The following is a 22,511-nucleotide window of genomic DNA, read 5'->3' as shown; positions in this document are numbered from 1 at the left end:
ATAAGCTTTAGTAGACTGAAGAGTAATAGTAAGAGCCCGATTGATACTGATCAGGTGCAGAAACAATCTGCGCTGGCGACTTCTAAACTGTTACCTTGCATATTGTTCATCGCCTCTTGCCTTCATCTTTATCCAGGCATATTATTCATCTCTCTTGCATAAACCTTTAATCGAAAGCATCCATTAATCGTGGTAATTTGAGTTCTCAAGTATCTACCTAGTATTCAGGTACTTGATCTTCACCGGGCCAACTGAGCTCTAGGCGGCTTATTACACAAATTCCGCTAAAAGCATTGGTTCTCAGCGCTCTCCCCGCTCGTTTCTGGGGCACAATCGAAGTACCTTAGACCCTGGTCCGGCTGCATCTCACCTCGCCTGCACGACTTCGCCCTGGTCTGCCCACTATCTCCAAGTACTCATTTCATCGGGTCTTTACTCCATCTCCATCCTCACTTCGCAACCACTCAGTTTTTGTGCGCACAAAACCACTGAAACTCGACGACGAGGCGCATGGGCGATCCCGGGTAACTACCTTCAGCCTCATGCTGCGATTCTTTTATACCATACGATACCTTCCAAACCGGGTCATTCCATTTCACCTATTAATTCAACCTTGTCGCGTCCCCCTACTCATCCGCCGTACCCTCGATATCTTCTTTTGTTAGCGCTGTGATGCTATCACGCCCTTGACGAATCTCTTCGAAACGTCTTCCTTACAAGGACTTCACTACAACACCACTCCAGGGACTGATCCTCCCTTAATACGATATGCCGTCGGCATCGCAGTCATCTCAACAATCTTTCAACATGAGTCAACAATCGCAATCAGGCATGGGCAACTCGTTCCGAGGAGGCTACAATGGCGACCCTGATAATTCCGGTATCTATTCGGTAAACAGCACCTGCAACGTCTATCGCTATGCGATTGCTAACAATCCTGATACAGGCATCCTATTCCGGCGTGGATGTATATGAAATGGAAGTCAACAATATCGCCGTGATGCGCCGGCGCAACGACTCATGGCTCAATGCCACACAGATCCTCAAGGTCGCCGGAGTTGACAAAGGAAAGCGCACCAAAATCCTCGAGAAAGAAATCCAAACGGGCGAGCACGAGAAAGTTCAGGGTGGATATGGCAAATACCAGGGTACTTGGATAAAATTCGAACGTGGTCTTCAAGTCTGCCGCCAATACGGTGTTGAGGAGCTTCTACGGCCACTCCTTACTTACGACATGGGTCAAGACGGAGGCGTTGCCGGGCGAGGCGATCTCAACACACCAACGAAAGAACAAGCAATGGCCGCACAAAGAAAGCGATTATACAACCAGAGTGCAGACGGAAGAGCCAATGGCGTATCTGGGACATTCTTCAAGAACATTTCTACCACGGCGTCGCATGCCGTTGCAGCTATTAGCAAAGCTCGGTTCGATTCACCTGGTCCCAGGAGTAGTCGCAATGGTGCTTCGAGAACGGCTTCCTTTAGCCGTCAAGCGTCCATGCAAAATGGAGACGATTTCCCCAGCAACTCTCAACAAAGTTTCGCATCTGATTATGGACAACAAGTTGATTCGGCGTACTCGACTCAACAAGCCAACAATTCAGTTCAAATGACGGAACCAGATCCTCCTAGAAAACGCCAACGCGTGACGATGACGCCGGCCGAAAGCTTCAACGGATACGGGCAAAACGTGGATATGTATGCGGCAGCATACCCTGGGTCTCCGACGGAGCCGAATGAGTCGTTTATGTACACGCAAAGTGCTATTCACGATCGATCGCCAATAGAGGAGGGCAACGGACCTCTTGAACCCCTCCCTTACGAGATGTCTCCAGATGTCGAGAACAAGCGTAATGTGCTTATGGGGCTATTTCTGGAAACGACGGGCACTGATCCTACAAAAAACGATACGCTTCGAGGGTTCACGCCGCTGGAATTGGACATGCCAATTGACTTGCAGAGCCATACAGCACTACACTGGGCTGCAACTCTTGCCCGCATGCCTCTATTGCGTGCTCTTATTGCCGCTGGCGCTTCTCCGGCCCGTGTGAATGGATCAGGAGAAACGGCACTTATGCGAGCGTGCTTGGTGACTAATTCCCAAGACCATAACTCATTCCCTGATCTTCTGGAAGTTTTGGGTGGAACGATAGAGGCCCGCGATCACAAGGGACGAACGGTTCTTCACCACATTGCTGTAACCAGTGCCGTCAAGGGTAGGAATGCAGCAAGTCGCTATTACCTCGAAAGTCTCCTGGAGTGGGTGGTCAGACAGGGCAGCGCACCCAACAGTCAAAATACACAAACAAACGGAAATGGTCCTAGCAATTCGCAAGCAGCCAGTCCCAAGATGGGCATTGCACGATTTATGACCGAGATAGTCAATGCCCAAGACAGCGTGGGCGACACAGCCCTCAATATCGCCGCCCGTATCGGTAACCGGAGTATCATTTCTCAACTATTAGAGGTCGGTGCCGACCCAAACATTGCAAACCGTGTTGGCCTACGACCACTTGACTTTGGTATTGGAAGTGAGAATGCTGAAAACAAGACCAATGGCGAAGCCAACGTTGAGAATGGTGTGGTGGGGACGAATCAGCGCAGTCGAGAAAGCAGTGATGAAATAGTTGCTTGTGAGTTTCAATAATCCCCATTCCATGAAATCGTTACTAACCATCCTAGCTATTTCTCATCTTCTATCAGAAACAGGCTCAACATTCCAGTCCGAAATGAAGGCCAAGCAAGCGTCTCTCGACACTCTTCACAGCACTCTCCGTACTACATCAACACAACTTGGCGAGGCTAGACGAAGTCTCGAGCACCTAAGCGCTACACTTAAGAAGCAGCAATTAGCGAAGCAAAAGGTCGCCAACCTATCGCACGCCCGTGAAGCTGAGCAAGTACGCCTGATGCAGGAGCAGTCCCGAGCTTCACAACCCAATCCCTCGTCATCATGGGAAACTGAGCTATCAGCTATGCTCGAGGCTGCCGACGACACATCAGATGGAGAGTTCGGTGGCGAGGGCCTGCTTCCCTCAGCAGCAGTCTTGGAAGCTCGGGTCCGTGCTGTGAAGAAACGTTGCGAGTCAACTCGCAAGATGGTATCGGCCCTTAAAGGACGAAGTCGCGACACCGAAGTTAAGTATCGTCGTGTGGTGGCGTTATGCACCGGTGTCCAAGAAGACGAGGTCGACGCTGTCATCGACGGTCTACTCAAGGCCGTGGAGAGCGAACAAGAAGAGCTTGAGATTAACCGTGTCAGGCGCTTCCTTGGCGGAGTTGAAGGAGTGCAATAGTACCGGCACTCACCTCTCGCCTCGTTTTCTTGCTGCAGCATGCTTTGCATCCCCTGCATCCTTTAATGACTACAACTCGTGTACGATTTTGGTTTCGTTTATACAAGGTGCTTTTGATACCCACTGAGCCCGAGAAGCACCTCCCCCGCTCGTGGTGGATTAGATCGATGGGCGTTTATTCATCAGCTGCGGCTGGCGTACTCTTTATCTGTTTTTGTTACTACTATCCTTGGTTCTAGTTTTCTACCAGGACATTATTCTGTCTACGAGAATCAAGTTGGACGATTGTTATACCTTGCTTTGCCTGGCGAGAGATCCAGAAGTATAAAGAGAGAAGGGGGATAGGGTGGAATAGTTGGCATAGGGGGGTTTCACGATAGGTGTATAATAATTCATGACACAAAAAGCATCAGTTCTATTGACTGTTGGAATACTCGCTCATTCTGCCAAATTGTGTCTTGCTTGTGCCTCAAAAGATGTACACAGATCTTGATCGGTCCTGTGAAGAACTCCGATTTGTCGCCCATAAAAAAACTCCAAACACCATGCAATGCCTTGCGATATATACAATGTTATAGACCTGTCTGTCGCCTCTCTTCGATCCAAAGTCAAAGTATCTAAGTGACACCATTGCGATATACACCCTCCCATCTTTCTTCAATACCGCCGACCTTGTTTTTCAACTCGTTGATCTCGGCATCCAGCTCGTCTACATTTCGAGACAGAGCGCTGACCTCCTCAAATCGCCGGGAGCCATGTGCGGTTTTGATCATGGATTCAACCATGAATCGCTGCTCTTCCAAGACAACTAACCGCTCTCGGAGTTCCTTTTCTTCCGTCTCCAGCTGGCTGACAACCGTGCTGCCCTCGCTGGGTGCTTGCGACGACGTTTCAGTATCCGCAAGTTCCGAGTGTCGTAAGCTCGATCCTGAGTGATTATGCGAGGCGAGAAGCCGTGAGGCGGAAATGGCTGTGGAGGATGATGCGGACGAGCGTGAGCGGAGCAACTGGGGTAAGCTCTTGAGAGGCAGCATGTTTGTATGCAGGAAGCCACTCGCATATGTATATATGGCCGCCTGCAGCCGACGTTGAGTAGCGCTCTCAGTGGGAAGGTCGCGGAGACGTTTCGCAGCGGTGCCGTATTTTCCAAAACTGTCGACCAAACGTTTTCGAATCTTGGCTGCTTCCTGTATCTGAGCGCGCGTCGGGGGAGGTTTGTTGAGGTCAATCTCGCCGCTTTCTTTCTTCTCTGGCTGTAAATTCAGAAGTACACGATGAAATGACGGTAAGAGCTGTTGAATGCCGCGCTCGAACTGTTGCAGAGTCTCGTATGCTCGCTGATCAGCAGGTTTGTGTTGCAATGAAGCTGCGAAATCGCGAGCGGAGAATATAGTATGTTTACAATCGCGACACATCCGAATATCTATACCAACTTGTCCGCCATTAGTTGCCGGCTGTGGTTTCTCAGTTCCCGGGTGTGATTTGGTCGCGCCATTCGTATCACTTGATACGTTTAGTCCAACTTCTGAAGAACATGCAGTCTGCGGATCGCCACAGACAACACGGCCACATATGCGACAATGGTGTCTCCTAAACGTCCAGGATCCAAACTCCTGCTGACAAAATGGGCATTTAGATACAGTCGCATCTTCTTCCCAAGTAACGACCGATTGTTCGATAAGCTTGCGGGGATTCTTCTGCCCTGCTAATGATGTTACTGGACCGAGTAAAGACCCGTTCGATTGCGTGAGATTTTCGGGTGGGTTCGCCAATAGTTTCGTGAGCTTTGTTAATCGTTTCTCGAGCCGTGAGATCTCCAAATTCTGTCGCTCGACTTTCTTCCTCCTTATTTCCACGAAAGCATTGGTGTGGTCTGTCAAGACACCTTGGTGATCGTTATATCCTTCTCTCGATTTAAAGCATGTCTCGCATACTCTCGCCCAATAACCACGGACTGGCTCATGTTTCGCGCTTCGACTCAGCTTCATCTGGTACATGGTATGTTCTTCGCAGAATAGTAGTCCACAATGTCGACAGTTGATGCTTCCGTTCAATGGCCCCAAACTTCTTCCACATGCCGGATCGGTACATAAGTCGTAGCTAGTCGAGCGTTGCCAATGGTGTCGCGTGATGAGTTCGTCGGGATCAATGGGGCCTTCGAGGGGGTTCTTTCCAGCAACAGTGGAGATAGGGGGTGCGACAGGGACGGACTCGTTCGACTCAAACACATCCAAGCCTCGTAGCTTTTGGTTTATAAGGGAGAGAGGCTGAAATCGTTTGGCCTTGAGCACCTGCTTGTCGAACCAAGTCTTAACTTCATCCTGTTCCTCTTCCGGTAGTTCTTGGTGGGTATCATCAATGTGTCGGTTAAGTTGTAGAAGGGTCATCTACCAGCAGATATGTCAATACAGAGTTTCACTGGCCAGATAACAGTCGCCGCACCATTTCTTCGTTACATATTGGACACACAAGTGCACCGCCATCTGCTGCCCCCCCCTTCCCTTGAGCACCAACGCTGATGCTATTGCCGATGTCCTGACCTGCAAGGTCTGGTGAGATACCACTGATGGGTGGTGATATTGATGACGAAGCTATCGAAATGCTGCTTTCTGAAGCTGCTAGTGGACTTGCAACTCGAGGCGCATTCGTAACCGGAGGGGTCGGGGGAGCAAGGCCCCTGCCGCTCCCAAGGACACGGCCGCCGCCCAGCTTGCGGCCCGACATGATGATGTATTTACAAGGACAAGGCCAGTTTTAAAAGAGAGAAAGAGTGCGACCGCAGTTGGTCGGGCTCAATCACGAGCTGCAACGCTGTGGGAAGTATGTAGAAAGTAAGATTGGTGGATTGAGGGGAGACAGCATGTATGGCTGGACTGGTTACCAGTGGCTTGGTGCTCATGTTTGATAAAGAGGTACTTTGTTCTCGGCGCTGCAAAAGCGGTGAAAGAAGTACCGTCATAGCATGCGTCATCCCAACCCCCAAGAAGTTAGTTCTAATTCGCTTCCTCCCGTTCCCCGTTAGCGGCCTTATCGGCCATCCTTGCAGCTCGGATAAGACTCAACCTTTGTTACCTTTACTTTACCTTACCTTGCCTACCTTAGTCGATGGGGAAAAATGACCCCCATTCAGAAGCCGACATCAGCCCAGCCGGCGCTGGAATCTCCGGCATCTCCTCACGCGTTTTCTACTCCGTCTTCTGACTCTTCTACTCCTGCCTCTGCCTCTTCCACTCCAGCCACAGCAGCAATGGCAAAGACATTTCCTCCTGTGCAGCCTGGAGGCAGTTTAATCCTCGCATGGCAAATCAAGCACAAGAAGGTGCTTGTTGTCGGCGGTGGTGAGGTACGTTTGAATCATCACATGTCATGCCGACACTCAGGCCTCTTGGTCTGCGAGAGTTCCATCGACAACGATTGTGCAGCGAAATTAAAATTTCATCGGTTCTGACAAAGCCTCTTAGGTTGCCGCTGGTCGGATCCTCAACTGCCTCAACGCCGACGCCAATGTCACTGTCGTGTGCCCCAAGTCTGGCCTGAACCCTGAAGTCGCCTTCCGAGTTAGCGAAGGTCAAGTCGCGCATATCGATCGAGTATTCGAGCCCGAAGATCTGGATGGAGCCAGTATGGTCCTGGTCGCAATCGATGATCCTGCCGCCTCGACCGTCATCTGGAAGCTTTGCAAGGAGCGAAAGGTCCCTGCCAATATTGCCGACGTGCCTCCGGAATGCGATTTCTATTTTGGTAGCATCCATCGCGATGGTCCTCTACAGATCATGGTCAGCACCAACGGCAAGGGGCCAAGGTTGGCGGCTGCTATTCGGCAGTTTATTGCCAAGCAACTGCCGAAGAATGCCGGTAACGCTATCGAGACGATTGGGGAGCTGCGGCTCAGATTAAGGAAGATGGCTCCCAAACCTGAAGATGGACCCAAGCGCATGCTCTGGTGAGTTATTCACGCAATCTTGACGTGTAATCATGCTGACAATCAAATTACTAGGATGTCCAAAGTTAGCGATACCTATAAGTGGGACGAAATGTGCGGCCTTACAGATGAAGACATGGACAACCTCCTCCTTTTCTACCCCCCTAACAAAGTCCCCTCGATGGATGTTCTGCAAGCCCTCCGCGGAGGCAACGATGTTAAGAAACTCGATGTCTTTGACGGCTCCTTCGGCTTCAGCGTTGGTGCATAGATTTAACAGAGTATACAGCCAGTGAACTTCAACAACTGGATGGACAGAGACGTATGGAGAGATATTGTACGATTTAGACACTGTTTTATTTTGGTTCAGGGTGTTCTATGGACGGATTGGTTATTGTCGTCCCACGTCACAAAGGCGTAGAGGATGCCTTCACAGCACTTTTGCATAGGGATGGGGGATTTCATGGCAGTCTATTAGTTGTGGAAACGTTTGGGAAAACATACCATCGTTCCAAATTGCAACAGTTTAAGATTTCGATTAAACACATCATCTGTTCTGTTTATCTACTCGCCTCCCCGACAAACTATGATATTAGTGCCCATTTTACGCCTTTTGTAATCCGCGGTGAAGGCTACTGGGTAGCAGAAAAGTTGACCTCCTAAACTTAGGGTACAAAAATAATTAGCCTAAAGACTATAGTTTTAGTAGCATAAAATGACCTACTAATTTCGTCTCTATGTTCTCAGCGGCCAATTCTTCTGGTACCCTGAGGGAAGGGTTTCAGAAAACTTAGTTACTGGAACAGAACACAGCGGATTACACGTCCGGTCCGATTAATTTACAGTAGAGTATCAATTGATTTATTATATCCTCTAAAATTCAGGAGGACAAGTTCTCTGTACCCTCCTAGTCTTTCTTGTACTTTTGCTCTTTCAGGATAGCGTTTCATCTATTCCGCCTATCGCTAGTCTATTTTGTTGTCATGCCTCATAATTTGGTATCATAAACAAACTTTTTACAGCTTGAGAACAACCTGGTGGGTAGCGCTCTTCTCCTTCTCGTCATCAAAGACGTTGATATCCCAGTCAGGCTTGTCTGAAAAGTTGTCAATGCGAGTTCAGTAGCATCAAAGGCAGTGGACGTAGACTTACAAGTCTTAGGAATATTGAAGCGCTGAGGCTTCTCTCCGAACTTGCTAAGCTCCTTGACAGCCTCCTCATCGAGCTCAACCTCCTCAAAGTTGGAGCGAATGCGAGCGGGGGTGACGGACTTGGGAATAACGACGTGGTTGTCGAGGGTGGACCAGGCAAGGATGACCTGGGCAGGAGTGACCTCCTTGCCCTTGGACTTGCTGAGGCGCTCAGCGATAGCCTTGACCTCGGGAGTGTTAATGAGGAGAGGCTCGCCCCAGCTGTTGTTGCCGAAGGCGGAGTAGGCAGTGAGGAAGATACCCTTCTCCTGGAGGTACTTGACAAGCTCAGGCTGAGGAAGGCGGGGGTGGCGCTCGATCTGGTTCATGGCGGGGGTGACGCCAGTGTCCTTGATGATTTGCTCAAGCTGGTGAATTGTTAGAAGTGGGTTATCTCATGTTGAGAATAGAGGGGTTGTAGCTTACCATCTCCTTGTTGAAGTTAGAGACACCAATGGAGCGAACCTTCTCCTTGGGCAGCTTGGTGACGGCCTCCCAGGTCTGGGAGAGGGTCACCTCCTGGTCAAGAGCAGTCTTGCCGTCATCGCCCTCCTTCAGTGGGAAAAGCTGGTTTCCGTTCTTGAAAGCAACAGGCCAGTGGATCAACCAGAGCTTCAAAACGTCAGCCGTGTTTCGGCGTGTGAGATATAGACTTCAACTTACGTCGATGTACTCAAGACCAAGCTCCTCGAGGGTGTCGTCAAGAGCACCAGCAACCTCCTCAGGGCGGTGCTTGTTGTTCCAAAGCTTTCCGGTGATGAAGATGTCCTCACGCTTAAGGCCAGGGACCTCGCTGAGGGCCTTCTTGATACCCTCACCAACCTCACGCTGGTTCTGGTAGATCTTGGCAAGATCGAGGTGACGGTAGCCAGCCTTAAGGGCCTCGTAGACACCATTGCCGACCTCACCGGGAGCAGCTTGCCATGTGCCGTAGCCGATCTGGGGGATCTTCCAGCCCGAGTTGAGAGTGACAGTTCGACCGAAAGACATGATTGCAGTTGTTTTTGAGTGTGTAAATGTGGTGTGTTGGTTGAGAATGAAGAGGAAGAAGACTAGGAACGAGGGAGTGTGGATGCAGCTTTATAAGGAGAATTGTGAGCTGCGTGCCTGCCTACCAAGGTAGACGTAACAATCCATCCACTGCTATCGCATGAGGATGGAAGGACCCAGTTGCTAGCAATGCTCTGCAAGAACCCGGGTGGTGACCTACGGAGGTTCCACCAAGACAGCTCATTACAATGGACCTGCATTATTGTGGTGACATGACTTAATAACCGGGCAGGTACTCATGATACCAGAAGAGGCAGCTCCGAAGGCTGAAAGAAGTCAATGATTTGCTAGTTAAGCCATTATCGAGAAGCTTCTACAGAAACACCAACCACTTAGTGTCGTTGTACCTATCATCAAACATGAGTATCAACACGCGGGGCAACTGATGCCCCACGTTCACCCATAATCCCATGTCATCATTTGCCCCATTGACGTGCTAAAAAGCCCGCAATTTCTAGTGCGATTGCGCTTCCGCTTGTCACGATTCGCATGAGAATGATATCAGTGCTCCTTCTCTGGCCCATGGGGAGACGAGCGGGCTTTTCGGGCCAGTCATCCCGAGCCATTTGGTCGTATTCCTTCTAATGCTAGTGTCATGAGGGGCACGAGGGGACATTTGAGAAGCCATGATGCCCTGTTTATGAGATGAGCATTAGAGCCTTCCTTGCAATTAGTTGCTATTATTTAGCTACGCAAACTGCCATGGTCGTCCATTTCTGAACCAAAATTATTGCTGTGCCTTGATATTGCATAATGTTTCTGTCGTGTAACCATGAACAGTTCCCAATCTGATCATCATACGTAAGCAGCATTCTGAAGCCAATTGGCGAAAACACCAACATCGCCTTTTATCAAGCTTCTACAATTGTATTATTAAGGAGATGAAACGTGTGATTAAGACATGTCAGAAATTAGTAATTGCCTCAACATGCTGCTCATTGAGAATCTGGAGAACAAAATACTTTTCCCTGACTTCTCTTTCAGTATTTAACGGGCATGGCTGGCATCATACAAACTCTTCATCTATGCCTGGCCTCAGGGTGCCAGAAGAAATGGCCGCTAGAAGTATAAGAGACGAAATTAGTAGATCAGTTTATGCTATTTAGACTATAGCCTTTAGACTATTTATTTTTATACACTAAGATTTAAGAGGCTAACTTTTCTACTACCTACTAGCTTATATAGGTCAAAAGTCGAAAGTTTATAGTTATTTAAAAGTTATATATAAGACGCTGAATTGGAAATGCTATCTTGTTGCTTGAAGACTCGAGATGGAAAGTATATCAACGACCTAAAACGAGTTGAACTTCAACAATTGAATTCTAACGACTAAACAGTTCATACCTAAGTAACAAAACTGTTTAACAAAACGCTCTTTCCGAATATCCTGCATTGCCAATATCACAGTACCTATCCAACTCTCCATACTTCATCACCTACTAAACCTTTCCTCTAATTTCTCCAAGGTCAACCCCCGTTCTTTGATGTAATATCTCCAATTGCTCAAAATGGGTGGGGGCACGTTTGAACTCTCTCCTATACTCCCATGAGGCTTGACAACCGTGAGGCCAGTTACGCCCCTCAAAGGCGGGAATCCACGCTTATAGCTGAACGTAAGGTGGGAGCCTGATTTTGACTTTGGCTCGAATCCAATCGCATTGAGAGCATTCTCAAGGTTTTTGTATGTAACCTTTGGTTTGATGCCAGATTTATCAGAAAGGATCGTGTCCCACGTTTCCCAGCAGCCTTTGTTGAGTGGAAGTCTGGGGCCATAATCCCGAGCAACTGGAGATGGTGCAATGATCTGCAGCGGCTCAGGTTCTTCTTCTAGTTCTAATTCGTCCTCTGCATCGATGTCCATTGGCTGAATCGTCTCCTCGACATCCTCGGGCTCGTCTTGGACCTCTGGTGGTAGTGCAGCGTCTGGTGCAGCGTTCTGGTCGATTGCATCTTGCATCACCACATTGTTTGCTGCCACTGCACGCTGTCTAGCCGCCTCTTGCTGTTTGCGCCTCGTGCCAACTGCATTTTTCTTGATCTTCCTCTTCGTGACACAGTCGCGCATCCGGCGTTTCGAAATAACCTCCATACCTTCGGCCAGCTTGACCTCATCAGCCACAAAGTCAAACGCATTCGCTGACTTCGAACTATTGTTCCAAGGCTTCTTCAGCTTCTTTTGGTTCTTCTTGTTCAACTCCCTCATAGCGTCTTTGAGGTCTTGCCATATTCCTTGATAATGCTTAGGATTGGCTTTGTTGACCTCATCCAGAATTTCCAATGGCTTTTCGTCAGCGTAGAAAGGCCACTGATCTTCCGAGATTTTCATATGTCGTGTAAGACGCTCGAGGGCTGCTTCTGAGGCCTTGAACGTCATTCCGAATCCTGTATTGTATACGAGGTGTTTGTCCATTCGAGCGAGAGGGAAGATCAAGCCTTTCAGGAGAGAAGAACCAAAACGCTTAATGTCACCTCTCGCATGACCATAGGATTTCTCCTTGCGAGATCCTATCCCCTGGATCTCGTCGAGATAACTGTAAATTCGTGCCATTCGCTTTGTCGGCACATGTAGTGGTCCAAAAGCACAACCGTCCAAAGCAAGAAGATCGTAGGAATTCTGGTTCTTCAGCTCTTCGGTGAAGATGAGATGGAGCTTCATATCAAGTTTACGTCCTAAATTTTGAAAAGCATCTGGCTCATGGTAATCCATGTGATCAACGATTTCTGATAGTATATTCAAGCCCTTGATTGTGCCTTGAACGAGGCTAGAGAACTTTTCAATTGTTTCATTGTCAGATTCGTATTCCTCAAAATATCGCAGTATTCTGGCTGTTGTTTTCCGCATCCCAACAAACACCGATGACGATTCGTTGGAAATGAAGTTCTCTATCATCTCAAGAACCATACGGGGTATCTGCGACCTTTCCTCGTTTGAGGCCTGATGTCGGAAGTTGAGCTTAATGTCTGGGGTTGTGTAATATGATTCGGGCAGTCTGCTTGGTTTATTAGCGTCATTTGGAATGCAATAAGTGTCGCGCATGGGTGATGAGGCTGCGTGAATCGCCTTTTTGCGAAATTCGAATACGAAAAATGTTGCAGCTTGTCGCAATAGAAATTGGACTTGTCTCTGGTTGTTCAGGTATTCTTCCTCTTCGGCTTCTGAGAGTCGGCTCCTAAGGTTGATACGTGACTTGCCACCTCCAATATATCTTATTTCAGATGGTTTAAGACTCATAAAACTTTCGTATCTTTTCAGTTCGTCAAGAGCACTCCAAACCGCATCCCAGATGAAAAACTCAAAGAAGGCTCTTTGAAGAACAGTCCTCATGCAGTCGAGATACAGGATGTGGCGCAAAGAAGGCTTGTCAGCGTAGTCTTGAATAAGCTGATCTGGCTTGATGTTATCGTATCCGACAGACAGATTGGTCCAGTGGTGCTCCTTTTCCTCAATGATCGCCCTGGCGAAATAATCCGGGTCATCGAATAGGATGCTGACATGCTGCTCTGCTTCATGTTTTTGTGTCATGAGCAGCTCCTCATATCTCTGAATGTCCGTACCATCAGGAGTCGGCTCATATTGTCGGATGGCCTCTATGTCGTCCAAAGTTTCGATTTGCGTATCTCCTCTGATCCTTTTGATGGTTTTTGCCGCTGTTGTCTCCATGTGCAGAATTTGCTTATGTGTCAGGCTGTTGAGTGGATCATCAATCGTCTTCTCCTCCGCCAGACGAAGCATTTGCTCGCAGAAATCGGACAGGAACAGATATGTAATAGCCTGAGATTGCAAGGCAAGCCATCCTCCCATGCTGTGCAGTAGCTGGCCTTCTCTTGAGAGGTCCATGGTGACTACATCCTCCTCCCTGTGCTGGTAAAGAAACAAAGGCTTCACCGGAAACCCATCCTCATTTTTGTCGGTGAAGGCCTTGAAGTAAACTGAACAAGTAGGGTCATAGGCGCCAGCGAGGATGCGCACACAAGCTCCCATATACATGGCATCATGGTCCCGAAAAACAAATTCTCGGGGAAGAAATCGAGCTCGGTTGTGTATGAAGGTGAACAAGTTGGTTGTGTTGGTGAGGTCCAATACATTGATATGCGGGCAGAGAAAGCTGGCCCTGTTCTTTTCAAGGAAGTCTTCAACATTCAGGTTGTATTTTATCTTCCCCCAAGTGGTTGGACCTGGTTTCTTGAGCTTCTGAAACGCGTCTTCTTGGAAAACAAGATTGTCGAAGGCATCCCATTCAAACATGTAGTTGGCTCCATTTCTATAAATCGGATAATGACGATCTTTGTGTGGGTGAATTGTTTTTTAGGGGGCTCAGATGTGAGGTAGAGCAAAGAAAATACATCAAGATTGGTAGAGCGGTTCGGTGTCATACCGCCCTTCGGGTCCAAACGAAATCCACCTGTGAACTTGCCAGTTTCTGTTGCATGGTGAACGTTGTATTCATCTCTAGCCGCTGCCCAGCTGAGATTCAAGCAGTGTTCGATATCGGGAGTCTTGCCGTTTGCATCTTTGAAATCTCTTTGGGAAAGCTTGATGATAGCATCCTGGATCTCTTTCTCGCTACCCAGCACTAATCGGTTCAGTCTTTGCCAATGTTGCCTGACAAGATCGCCGTGGCGTGTTAGTTCGCCTTCGAATTCATTCCGAGAGCTACCTGGATCAAACGGCGGCCAAACAGCATTTAGGCCAAATCCGAAAGATTTAGCCAAATCCTCGGTTTGATGTAATCGGTTTGTAGTCACGATGTTTGTCTGCGTGCTCCGGTTCTCCCTTGCTGTGATCCTCGCGGACATTGTCGTACGGAAAGCGCAAGTCGACGAAATCTCTGTGCTTCCCAAGCCTAGCTGGATGGAAAGTATCATCTTGCCATACCGGAACGTTGGGGCGAGGGGCCACTGATGGTGAGGAATGTTAAGGATTGCCGTGCATAATGACATGCAAATGTCTCTGTTAACCTGTAAAGAAAATAGAGAAAGAGAATCATTCCATTTGGACTTTAGACAAGAGAGAAATGGAAGTTCCGAAGGCAATGTTCCTTATATGCTTAGAAAACGAATATACTTAGCGACAGTGCTAAGCGTAGGAACTTGACTTTCAGTATTCACATTTAACCAACAAAGAAAATATAGTTCAATCAAATACTCTCTATCGCAAATCCATTCAAGTGCCAACCTTTGTGTTCTTTCCGGGGGGTTACATCGATATCTGGTGGTGGTTGAGACAGCCCATCCATTATTGCGCAATTGTTTTGCTGTCGGCATTCGATGTGTCAGAGTCAGTGAACTGTATATTCGACTTCGATTTCTTTGTCTCTCACATAATATACACGGCCTCTATCCTTACTTAGTCTGCATGGGCCAGGGACCGAAGGAGACAACGGGCTCGTCTTGAATCTTCTTTGTTCAAGGGTGAGGGTGACCATGGCTGCATAATCATAAATAAGTAGGTGAGCCATTTCACGCTACTGAAAGCACAAATCACTCCTTCAAAGCTGATCGCTGAAAGGACCTAATGCTTGTGTGTGCTCTTTGTGTTCGTAGCGCTGGGATAGGCCTCTTTCACCAAGGAAATGGTTTCGGTGATGGTCGTCGAGGTGGAAATTCCCGATTACTTGAGTCGACGAGTCATCTGCGTCTGGGCATTCCCTGTAAATAAGTTCAAGTAAAGGACGCATTTGAGACATCGATTTGTTTGTCCAATACACACACCCTGTCCTGAGTGAATAGAATAGTAGAAAAGTTCGGCTATTGGGGATTATTCGAGGCGTAATTAGGCAAAGCCGGGCAACAAGGTAGTGACATAAACGAAGTGTTTGGAAGTTCCTTCCGGCTTTGCCTCTCTATGCTGAGCCTCATGTTATCTGCGCTAAGTTATCGTAAAACGGCAATTGGATAATTTCGGACCCATACCCTACTGTCATTTTTAGTTGAAGTCATCGTGAAAGGACATAAATAGGGCGAGAGTCAGATTTGAATGTACCTTCTTCTCTCTGAAGCCCGCAGGATAAAGGCCCCCGGAGGGTATGAATTAAATTCCCTCTATGAAGACCGAAAGAAATAGCCTCTCTTTGAGACCTAGAAGGAAGAGATGAAGCAAGGCAAAGTGGAGGCTTTGCATCGCTTATGCCGACTTGGTCGGGATTAACTTGTACTACGACAATTTCGAGCTTTCAAGATTCTGGAAGCTGATGCTAGGATACCTTGGTAACTTGGTGTTTTCGAACTGTTTAAACTGCACAAATGGGATATTACTCGTTTTGGAAAAAAGTTATTGGGACGGTAGCCTCAGGGTATCAGGAAATTTGACCGCTGGAAGCATAAGAGACAAAATTATTAGGGCAGTTTATGCCATTCAGACTAAGCTTCTTAGACTACTTATACCCTAAGACTTGGGAGGCCAACTTTTCTGTTACCAACTAGGGTAGTAAACATCTCTAGATGTTTACTGTTTCGTATGCTTAGTCATCTTCTCTTGTCAAAAGCGAGAATCTTGGAACTGTACACTACCTCTTGTCAATAGGATTCTTTAGTATTCGTTTTCTTAGGAGCGACATAGAGACCTCGTCTTTCACGATTCATCTCACTCTCGAGACCTTGATCTTACTGTCAATGGCTGGATCGTTTGCCAAGTTCTGTCTTGATCACGTGCGGACGCGTCTGTCGACGCGCCATCTTCATAGGAGTCACAGCCAGTTGATCCGTAACGTGAGCGGAACCTGACAGCCGCATCGGCACCTAACATCAGCTGCGTTGGTATCTGGAATCGAACAAAATTACCACATAATTCGCGCTGCAATGGCCCGCCTCAGCACTCAAGGTCCTGATGCTGCTGAAGTTCAGCAATCACCGACGCAGTCTCTCAACACCGCCCCTGATAACAACAACGAAGAATCAACACCTCCCTTCTTCAACACTACTTTCTCGACCCATCGTGTCTCTCCCCTCCATGTTGGCGAAAAAAGACTCACAGGGCAGCGACTCGAGGTCATCGCCAGCCGCCTGCGCGACACCCTTGTCGGCGATGTAGTTCGTGGCATTCAGCTCAGATTGGAAGCGACAAATACGGCTATAGGGCAAGTCGGATCTCTAAAAGGAGTGCGAATTGAATGGTTCCGTGCGTGTACTCTCTTAGGAGAGGGAGGCATTGAAGATGACCTCCAAATCCCACGCGGCGACCAGAGCGACCTGCCAGACGATCAGAAGCAAGGGTTATGGGTCAGCATTGAGCACGAAAATGCTGCATATGCAGCCATCCTTTTACCTGGACTCTCGGACTCCTCATCATCACGGCGGGAGAAAGAATATGACAAGTTCCTTCATCTACCTCTTTTGTTGATGCGCATGCCCCAGCAACTAAAGAGTGTAGTAGCTGACTGGTTGGCTGTCGCTTTCGATTGTCGCGTCAGTCGAGTCGCTTTGGGAACAAAGACGATACTTGGCGTTTGGGAGAGTTGGATCACGAGCAACGATATCAACGATCGAGGGAACGATCTTACTGTGACTCTTGCGTTTAATGCGCCTCTGGCAGACAACGCCACCCCAGCAATTATCACCAGAGATGAACTTCAAAACGAGAAAACCGCTACTCCAGGGCTTCGTTCAGTTGACATTACCATTTCTGCTCAAGACCTCCATCGCTTCGTGCGGGCCGGCGAGAAGAACAGTGCTCTTGGTGGAGCTACCTGGAAAGGAGATGCCCGCGAACGTCGCCAGCTTGCTGGAGGTAACGCAGATGACGGATGGGCATGGCGAGAGAAAAACGCTTCCGAGCCGTCACCCTTCACTGACGCTCTGGCAAACTACTTGCATCGCCATCTTGCACTAAAACTCTTCCACCCAAGCGTCCGTGTTACCCAAATATCTTGTTCTGGTTTCGTGCTCAGTCAAAGTCGAGTCAAGATTTTAATGCCCAACGAGGTCAATCCCAACCTTTCCCGCGCTTCTTGGTCATTCGTGGCGCAACTCGGACAAAGAGTCAGGGGTGAACAATTACCGCAAGTATTTTCGACGCAATTCGGTGATTGAAGCCACTTGAACAGTAACGTTGTGTTGGTCACTCTACGACAGACTTGGCATTGCCTTTACGAGCCGATGTGCCAGGAACCCGTTCTTTGTCCACGTCCACACCAATCTTTGATCCGGGGGATCATCGTCTTTGAAAAGTCGCAAGGCAGCGAATCAAGAACAAACAGTAGAGAACCGACATACCACCGACCCGGGCGACATGTGTGTTACGCTTTGTTGCACAGAAAGCTCCAAGAGATGTGATGGAATTGTGTTTACGGCAGAGAACACGGTGCCATTTTACTCTGACGATTTGATTACGAATACTATGCTGTCAAGAGCAAATTTGTCCTTGTGTTGGCTCCTCGTGGGTCTTGCGCTTTTAGCAACCCAGAGGGTTGTGGGATGCATCCATGCATGACCTCGGCCTCGATCTTCTGCCGTCAGGATTCCTTAAGTTTAGTGGAGAATGGTATGCTGATCGCCAACGAGTTGGTGAGAGGGAGCGAAATGCGACAGTCTGACAGCAGTCTGACAAGTCGCAAGATGAAAGACATGCCAAGATCCGCTGTTCAAGAAAGTGAGTTATTCGCAATATGGAATAATGTGCAGCAACGGAGTATCAAAGCCAATTGTCATAAGGGATGTTTTTTTTATGCCTACACATCTCGCAATTGTACTCGATTGAACTGTCCGATACCATTTTGCTATTTGCGCGATTGGCTATGCAGCCAGAGTCAAATGCAAAATTTCCCCGCTGCTATCAGCTTTGTCTTTGGCTGTTCTTAGTCAAACTGGACCGTTGTGCCACCGCAGGGCTGTGTTGTTCCGTGAAGGGTGGATGGAGATGATGACTGAGACAGGATCACTTGGAATATTTTCTGCATTCTATCCACCGTGCATGTGATTCATCGGAAACCAGGAAGTCAGGAATCTTTCGAAATCACGACAAATCAACGAGTCATATTACGATAAACGTCCCAAGTCGTGCTCTGCGACGGGTTGATGCTGTTGACAATAAACAACTTTAAATCAAGTGCTTCGGTATGCGGTGTAAGATTGATGGCCGGGTAGTCTAGCTGACCAGGCTGTGGCACCACACAGGGAGATCCCTGTCTCGCATATAAGGCTTGGAATAAACATGAAAATAAAGCTGACACCAAGATGTTAGCCAGATATGTCGCAGACGATCCCCGTCAAATACTAGAATTGGAAATGGTGTCAGCCTTTGCCACATCGCCAACTTTACTTGAGCCTCCACGTTCTATTTTTCGGGGACTTTGGAATTTCAGGCATGGGAGAACTCTTTTGTTACATCACAAACAAAGGATAATATCAAAGTCCAGGACTGCCTGACGACGTATGTATGACCCTGGTCGCCCCCGGTCTGTGTGGAACAACATCATGATCCAAGCTCCATAGCGTTTGGGTGGCTGAAATTATTGTCTTTGTCTTCAGAGTGCGACACGCAAGACTTAATTGTCTATCTTTGGATTCTCTTTCTTTAGAGCGCAACGACCAGAGCCTTACAAGCTACTTTTGTTTGTCCACTATTTGTCAGACGAGCTGGACACGAGAAGGATGAAGGATCACCACGCAACCAGTGTGATGCGGGTGTAAGCATCCACATGTGGGACAAAGCTACATTACCTACCCACTGTCACTATCGCTGCAGTTTCCGACAGCCTACTTCGATACGCCGACACTGCAGTGCATTAGCATATATGCTGATGCTGATGCTGATGCGATTCGCGGCTGTGCTGGTCATTGAGGCAATATGTCCTAGCTGGGATGAAGAAGGCGCAGAACGATCAAGTTGGCTCGGACCCCATCCAACGCCACTCAAGCAAGCCCATGCTGCCCGTTTCTAGCCTGGGGGTTGCTCTGCTCGAGGTAAGGCTGGGATGTCCAATCGATGAGTGAAAGAAAGAGAGGGTCCCGTGCTCGCTGACTTTATGGGACACTTCTGTTCTTCTACTCGATCTTATTCTCGGCCGTTTTCTTCCTTGTTTTCCTCTTGCATAGAGAATCAACCGATCGACTCTATCTGAACAAGCATCAATTCCGTCTTTGGGAAACAAACATTGAGTCCAGCGTTCAAAATGTCTGAAGCTCGCGAATATTGGGGCCTCAGTTGCATCAACGGAGGAAAGTTCTATATCTGCGAGGATGACGATACCCAATTCATAGGCTGTTGTCTTAACGACCCTTGCGGAAAGAATAACGGTACCTGTCCAGACGGCGATTTGCGCGCCACGACTTTCGAGTCGGATAAATACGCAAAGCTTCCAGCACAAGACTGTGACAACTCTCAAGGCGTCGATAACTGGTACACATGTGCCTTTACCAACCCACCTTTCCTTGGATGCTGCAGTCAGAATGCTTGCGGATCGGGTTGCCCAAGGGACAGATTAGTCCCAGCTAAACTATCCGAGATTGAGAATAACAGACTGGATTTCCTCAATCCCAGGAGTGATGAGAGTACGACCGCCTCTAGCGCTTCTGAGACAGCTTCTGCGACGGCATCGAGCACATCTACCGTTAATGCGAACGATGATGACGGCTTGGGCACAGGAGCTATGGCTGGCATCGCCGTGGGCGCTTCCATCGGTGGGCTATTTGTACTGGGTCTTTTGGCCTGGCTGTTCTGGTTGAGGCCCCGACAAAAGAAGAAGAAGAATGAAAAGGCACTTCAAGCAGCTTCGACTGCATCAGCACCTGGTCCAACAATGAGCGAGCAACCACATTCGCCCATGGGCGGTCCTATTCACCAAGGCACATTCGCTGCTCATTCTCCGATGAGCGGCTACCAACGTAAGTAAGCCTACAAGCGTATCAGACAATTGTATACTAACTGATTCCAGAATCATTCAACTCAACACCCACAGTCATGAACCCACATTATAGCGGCGTTTCATCCAACGATCAGTACCAGAAGTACTCGCCTCAATTCTCTCAGTCCGAGAGACCTCAGTCGTACGCGCAATTCTCAGACCACGGGAGCTATGCAAACAGCCCTGGCCTTCCGCCGTACCAGCAGCCGCAAATGATACCTGTTCAGGAAATGGACGGGACTACAACGGCTCGTCAAGAGATGGACGCCGGTCCGGAGCACCACATACAACGCAATCCAAGTATTGGTCCCGAGATATTGAACGTACAGCAGCCAAAGCCGGAAACGAAATGAGATGGGCGTGGTGGATGGGTTCAAGATGGATGCAAAATTGGATGGGGTAATTAATTCATGGTGTCAAAATATTTCTGAGGGGTATGGTTGGCCATTGGAGGTCTTTGAGCTACACAAGTTGTTAGTGGCTATATCGATATTCATTCAGTGAACGTATATTTAGCTATGTTTCTTTTGATATATCTACTTACTTTATAGATAATTTATCACGATTAAACCGGAGCCGCGCATATCTACAGAACCAGAGAAATGTCTGCTTGCCATCTTGTGTTCTTGTACGCGAGGCTCTCTTCTCTTGTACCACCTGTCAATCGTCATTACTGAGTTAGCCTGCCAAGGAGATAATAACATGTGCAAATTATGACGAAGAGGCGGTTTCACAAGACAACTTGGAAGATAATGCTGGTTTTGTTCTACCAAAAGATATGCCTACCTTGAAGTTAGAATGACGGTTTATGTATACTTTAATGCTTCACAAAGCCAGCAATATTGAACGAGACGAGGCTGACAATGTTGATCGAGATGATAAACTCCCGACCTGATGCTTGGGGGCGTAAATAAACACCCACATGGAGTCTTGGTACGTCAGTTGAAGTGTTCGAGTTATTATTGTCGTTACTCCCCAGAATTATGCATGACTGGCTATGTCATCCCGAGCTCCATACTGGCGCAGATCCAACCACGCAGAGCCAAACACTGGGCACCCACAAACCCCTGCTTGACGATTGCCCAGACTTCAGGAGCATGGAAATGGCCCTGTTTCGCTGGAACATGACATAACCGCAAAAGGGAAAACGTCATGGACAATATGGTACAAGGTGTGTATAAAGAGGGAATGTTTTCTGGATGGAGCAAATTATCAGTATCAGTTTTTGAAACCACTCGTCGAGACTGCACCTCTTAGTTTATCACCAAATCAACACCACAAAAATGGACTCTGCTGGAAACCGATCTGTCCTGTCCAATGACATGCAGGAGCTTCGCACCGGAAGGGAGGAGATCTCCCACAAGATTCAGGGCCACAAGGCGAACATGTCCAACCCTAGTATGCACTCTACTCTATCCTAGATTGTAAGTTCGGCAACTAATAAACAAACACACAGACACCAGCGAGGCTAGCAAGGAGAATAGCAAGAAGGAGATTGAGTCTCTGGGCGGAGACGTCAACCACTATGGGCAGGAGAGCGACCCTCGAAGCAAGAGTGCTGCTGAGAACCTCGAGGGCAGCCGAGCTGCTTAAGTAATTCTATTAGTTGTTATGATATCCACGGAATAATAATACTTGTTAATCTTGTCTGATTGATATGGTGATCTCCATGTGCTCGGTATTCGTAATGTTATATCCGGGTCCGAATTTCGGATCCGAATGTTCATGCGGTGAAGCGGAGTTTTGAGTTTGATGAACCAGGTTTCACCTTTGCAGGTATTAATGATATGGGAGCTTGTTGCACTGTATGTTCTGTGCAATGAATATGTTACTGCTCACATTTTCTCGTAGTCCTTACTGTGCACTATAGAGAAGTATTGGCTAGAGTCACAGTTACAGCCACAGTTACAGTATTTGTTTACAGTCCATCCCTTGACGCGAGTGATTAATTCCAACTGGCGCGCTAGGCATCTCTTTTCCATTTCCACAAAGCTTGGTCTGAACAAAGTGACATTTTGCTAATACGTTTGCATGGGAAGAGCGGGTGTTTCATTGCTCAATGAAACGTGTGCAAGCAGTATTGGGTATAGTACGTCGGCAAAGACGGAAGATCGGCACAGAATGTTGTGTATGCTAACTCTGACGGGATCCGTCAAGTGATGGAGATCCTAATGATGGGGTTGTCTTGTTTTGTTGTGTGTTGTGTTGTGGT

At 48.1% G+C, this 22,511-nt stretch overlaps 7 protein-coding genes across 7 annotated transcripts; 4 read left to right on the top strand and 3 right to left on the bottom strand.

Moving 5' to 3' along the window:
- Positions 1–768: 768 nt before the first annotated feature.
- FGSG_04220 (uncharacterized protein) lies at positions 769–3,678 on the top strand (the record flags this gene model as incomplete). Its single annotated transcript, XM_011323103.1, has 3 exons — positions 769–891; positions 947–2,633; positions 2,683–3,678. 3 exons carry the CDS (start codon positions 769–771, stop codon positions 3,294–3,296), a joined length of 2,424 nt encoding a protein of 807 aa, XP_011321405.1. The 3' UTR covers positions 3,297–3,678.
- Positions 3,679–3,692: 14 nt separating this feature from the next.
- FGSG_04221 (uncharacterized protein) lies at positions 3,693–6,020 on the bottom strand (the record flags this gene model as incomplete). Its single annotated transcript, XM_011323102.1, has 2 exons — positions 3,693–5,683; positions 5,739–6,020. 2 exons carry the CDS (start codon positions 6,018–6,020, stop codon positions 3,914–3,916), a joined length of 2,052 nt encoding a protein of 683 aa, XP_011321404.1. The 3' UTR covers positions 3,693–3,913.
- A 404-nt stretch (positions 6,021–6,424) lies between these two features.
- FGSG_04222 (uncharacterized protein) lies at positions 6,425–7,785 on the top strand. The gene is made up of 3 exons (XM_011323101.1): positions 6,425–6,639; positions 6,758–7,239; positions 7,294–7,785. Exons 1-3 carry the CDS (start codon positions 6,544–6,546, stop codon positions 7,487–7,489), a joined length of 774 nt encoding a protein of 257 aa, XP_011321403.1. The 5' UTR covers positions 6,425–6,543; the 3' UTR covers positions 7,490–7,785.
- A 327-nt stretch (positions 7,786–8,112) lies between these two features.
- FGSG_04223 (aldehyde reductase 1) lies at positions 8,113–9,444 on the bottom strand. Its single transcript, XM_011323100.1, has 4 exons — positions 9,072–9,444; positions 8,835–9,020; positions 8,371–8,776; positions 8,113–8,314 (listed from the first exon to the last, which is right to left on the bottom strand). The coding sequence occupies exons 1-4, from the start codon at positions 9,396–9,398 to the stop codon at positions 8,235–8,237; spliced, it is 999 nt and encodes a 332-aa protein (XP_011321402.1). The 5' UTR covers positions 9,399–9,444; the 3' UTR covers positions 8,113–8,234.
- A 1,446-nt stretch (positions 9,445–10,890) lies between these two features.
- Positions 10,891–13,440, bottom strand: FGSG_04224 (uncharacterized protein; the record flags this gene model as incomplete). Its single annotated transcript, XM_011323099.1, has 2 exons — positions 10,891–12,220; positions 12,311–13,440. The coding sequence occupies 2 exons, from the start codon at positions 13,438–13,440 to the stop codon at positions 10,891–10,893; spliced, it is 2,460 nt and encodes an 819-aa protein (XP_011321401.1).
- Positions 13,441–16,256: 2,816 nt separating this feature from the next.
- Positions 16,257–17,486, top strand: FGSG_04225 (uncharacterized protein; the record flags this gene model as incomplete). Its single annotated transcript, XM_011323098.1, has 1 exon — positions 16,257–17,486. One exon carries the CDS (start codon positions 16,257–16,259, stop codon positions 17,484–17,486), a length of 1,230 nt encoding a protein of 409 aa, XP_011321400.1.
- A 2,081-nt stretch (positions 17,487–19,567) lies between these two features.
- FGSG_04226 (uncharacterized protein) lies at positions 19,568–20,652 on the top strand (the record flags this gene model as incomplete). The annotated part of the gene is made up of 2 exons (XM_011323097.1): positions 19,568–20,279; positions 20,330–20,652. 2 exons carry the CDS (start codon positions 19,568–19,570, stop codon positions 20,650–20,652), a joined length of 1,035 nt encoding a protein of 344 aa, XP_011321399.1.
- Between the last annotated feature and the right edge of the window lie 1,859 nt (positions 20,653–22,511).

The sequence above is a fragment of the Fusarium graminearum genome, chromosome 2, assembly GCF_000240135.3.
Source record: "Fusarium graminearum PH-1 chromosome 2, whole genome shotgun sequence".
Classification (NCBI taxonomy): Eukaryota; Fungi; Ascomycota; class Sordariomycetes; order Hypocreales; family Nectriaceae; genus Fusarium; species Fusarium graminearum.
Note: the sequence above shows the minus strand (reverse complement) of the source record. Positions and strands in the feature narration are given on the sequence as shown.

Coding starts and splice junctions, on each gene's coding strand:
- FGSG_04222 (XM_011323101.1), top strand. CDS start 6,544: ATGGCAAAGACATTTCCTCCTGTGCAGCCTGGAGGCAGTTTAATCCTC. Junction 6,640..6,757: donor TTGTTGTCGGCGGTGGTGAG/GTACGTTTGAAT, acceptor AAAGCCTCTTAG/GTTGCCGCTGGTCGGATCCT. Junction 7,240..7,293: donor GGACCCAAGCGCATGCTCTG/GTGAGTTATTCA, acceptor TCAAATTACTAG/GATGTCCAAAGTTAGCGATA.
- FGSG_04223 (XM_011323100.1), bottom strand. CDS start 9,398: ATGTCTTTCGGTCGAACTGTCACTCTCAACTCGGGCTGGAAGATCCCC. Junction 8,777..8,834: donor CTAACTTCAACAAGGAGATG/GTAAGCTACAAC, acceptor ACAATTCACCAG/CTTGAGCAAATCATCAAGGA. Junction 8,315..8,370: donor CTTCAATATTCCTAAGACTT/GTAAGTCTACGT, acceptor ACAACTTTTCAG/ACAAGCCTGACTGGGATATC.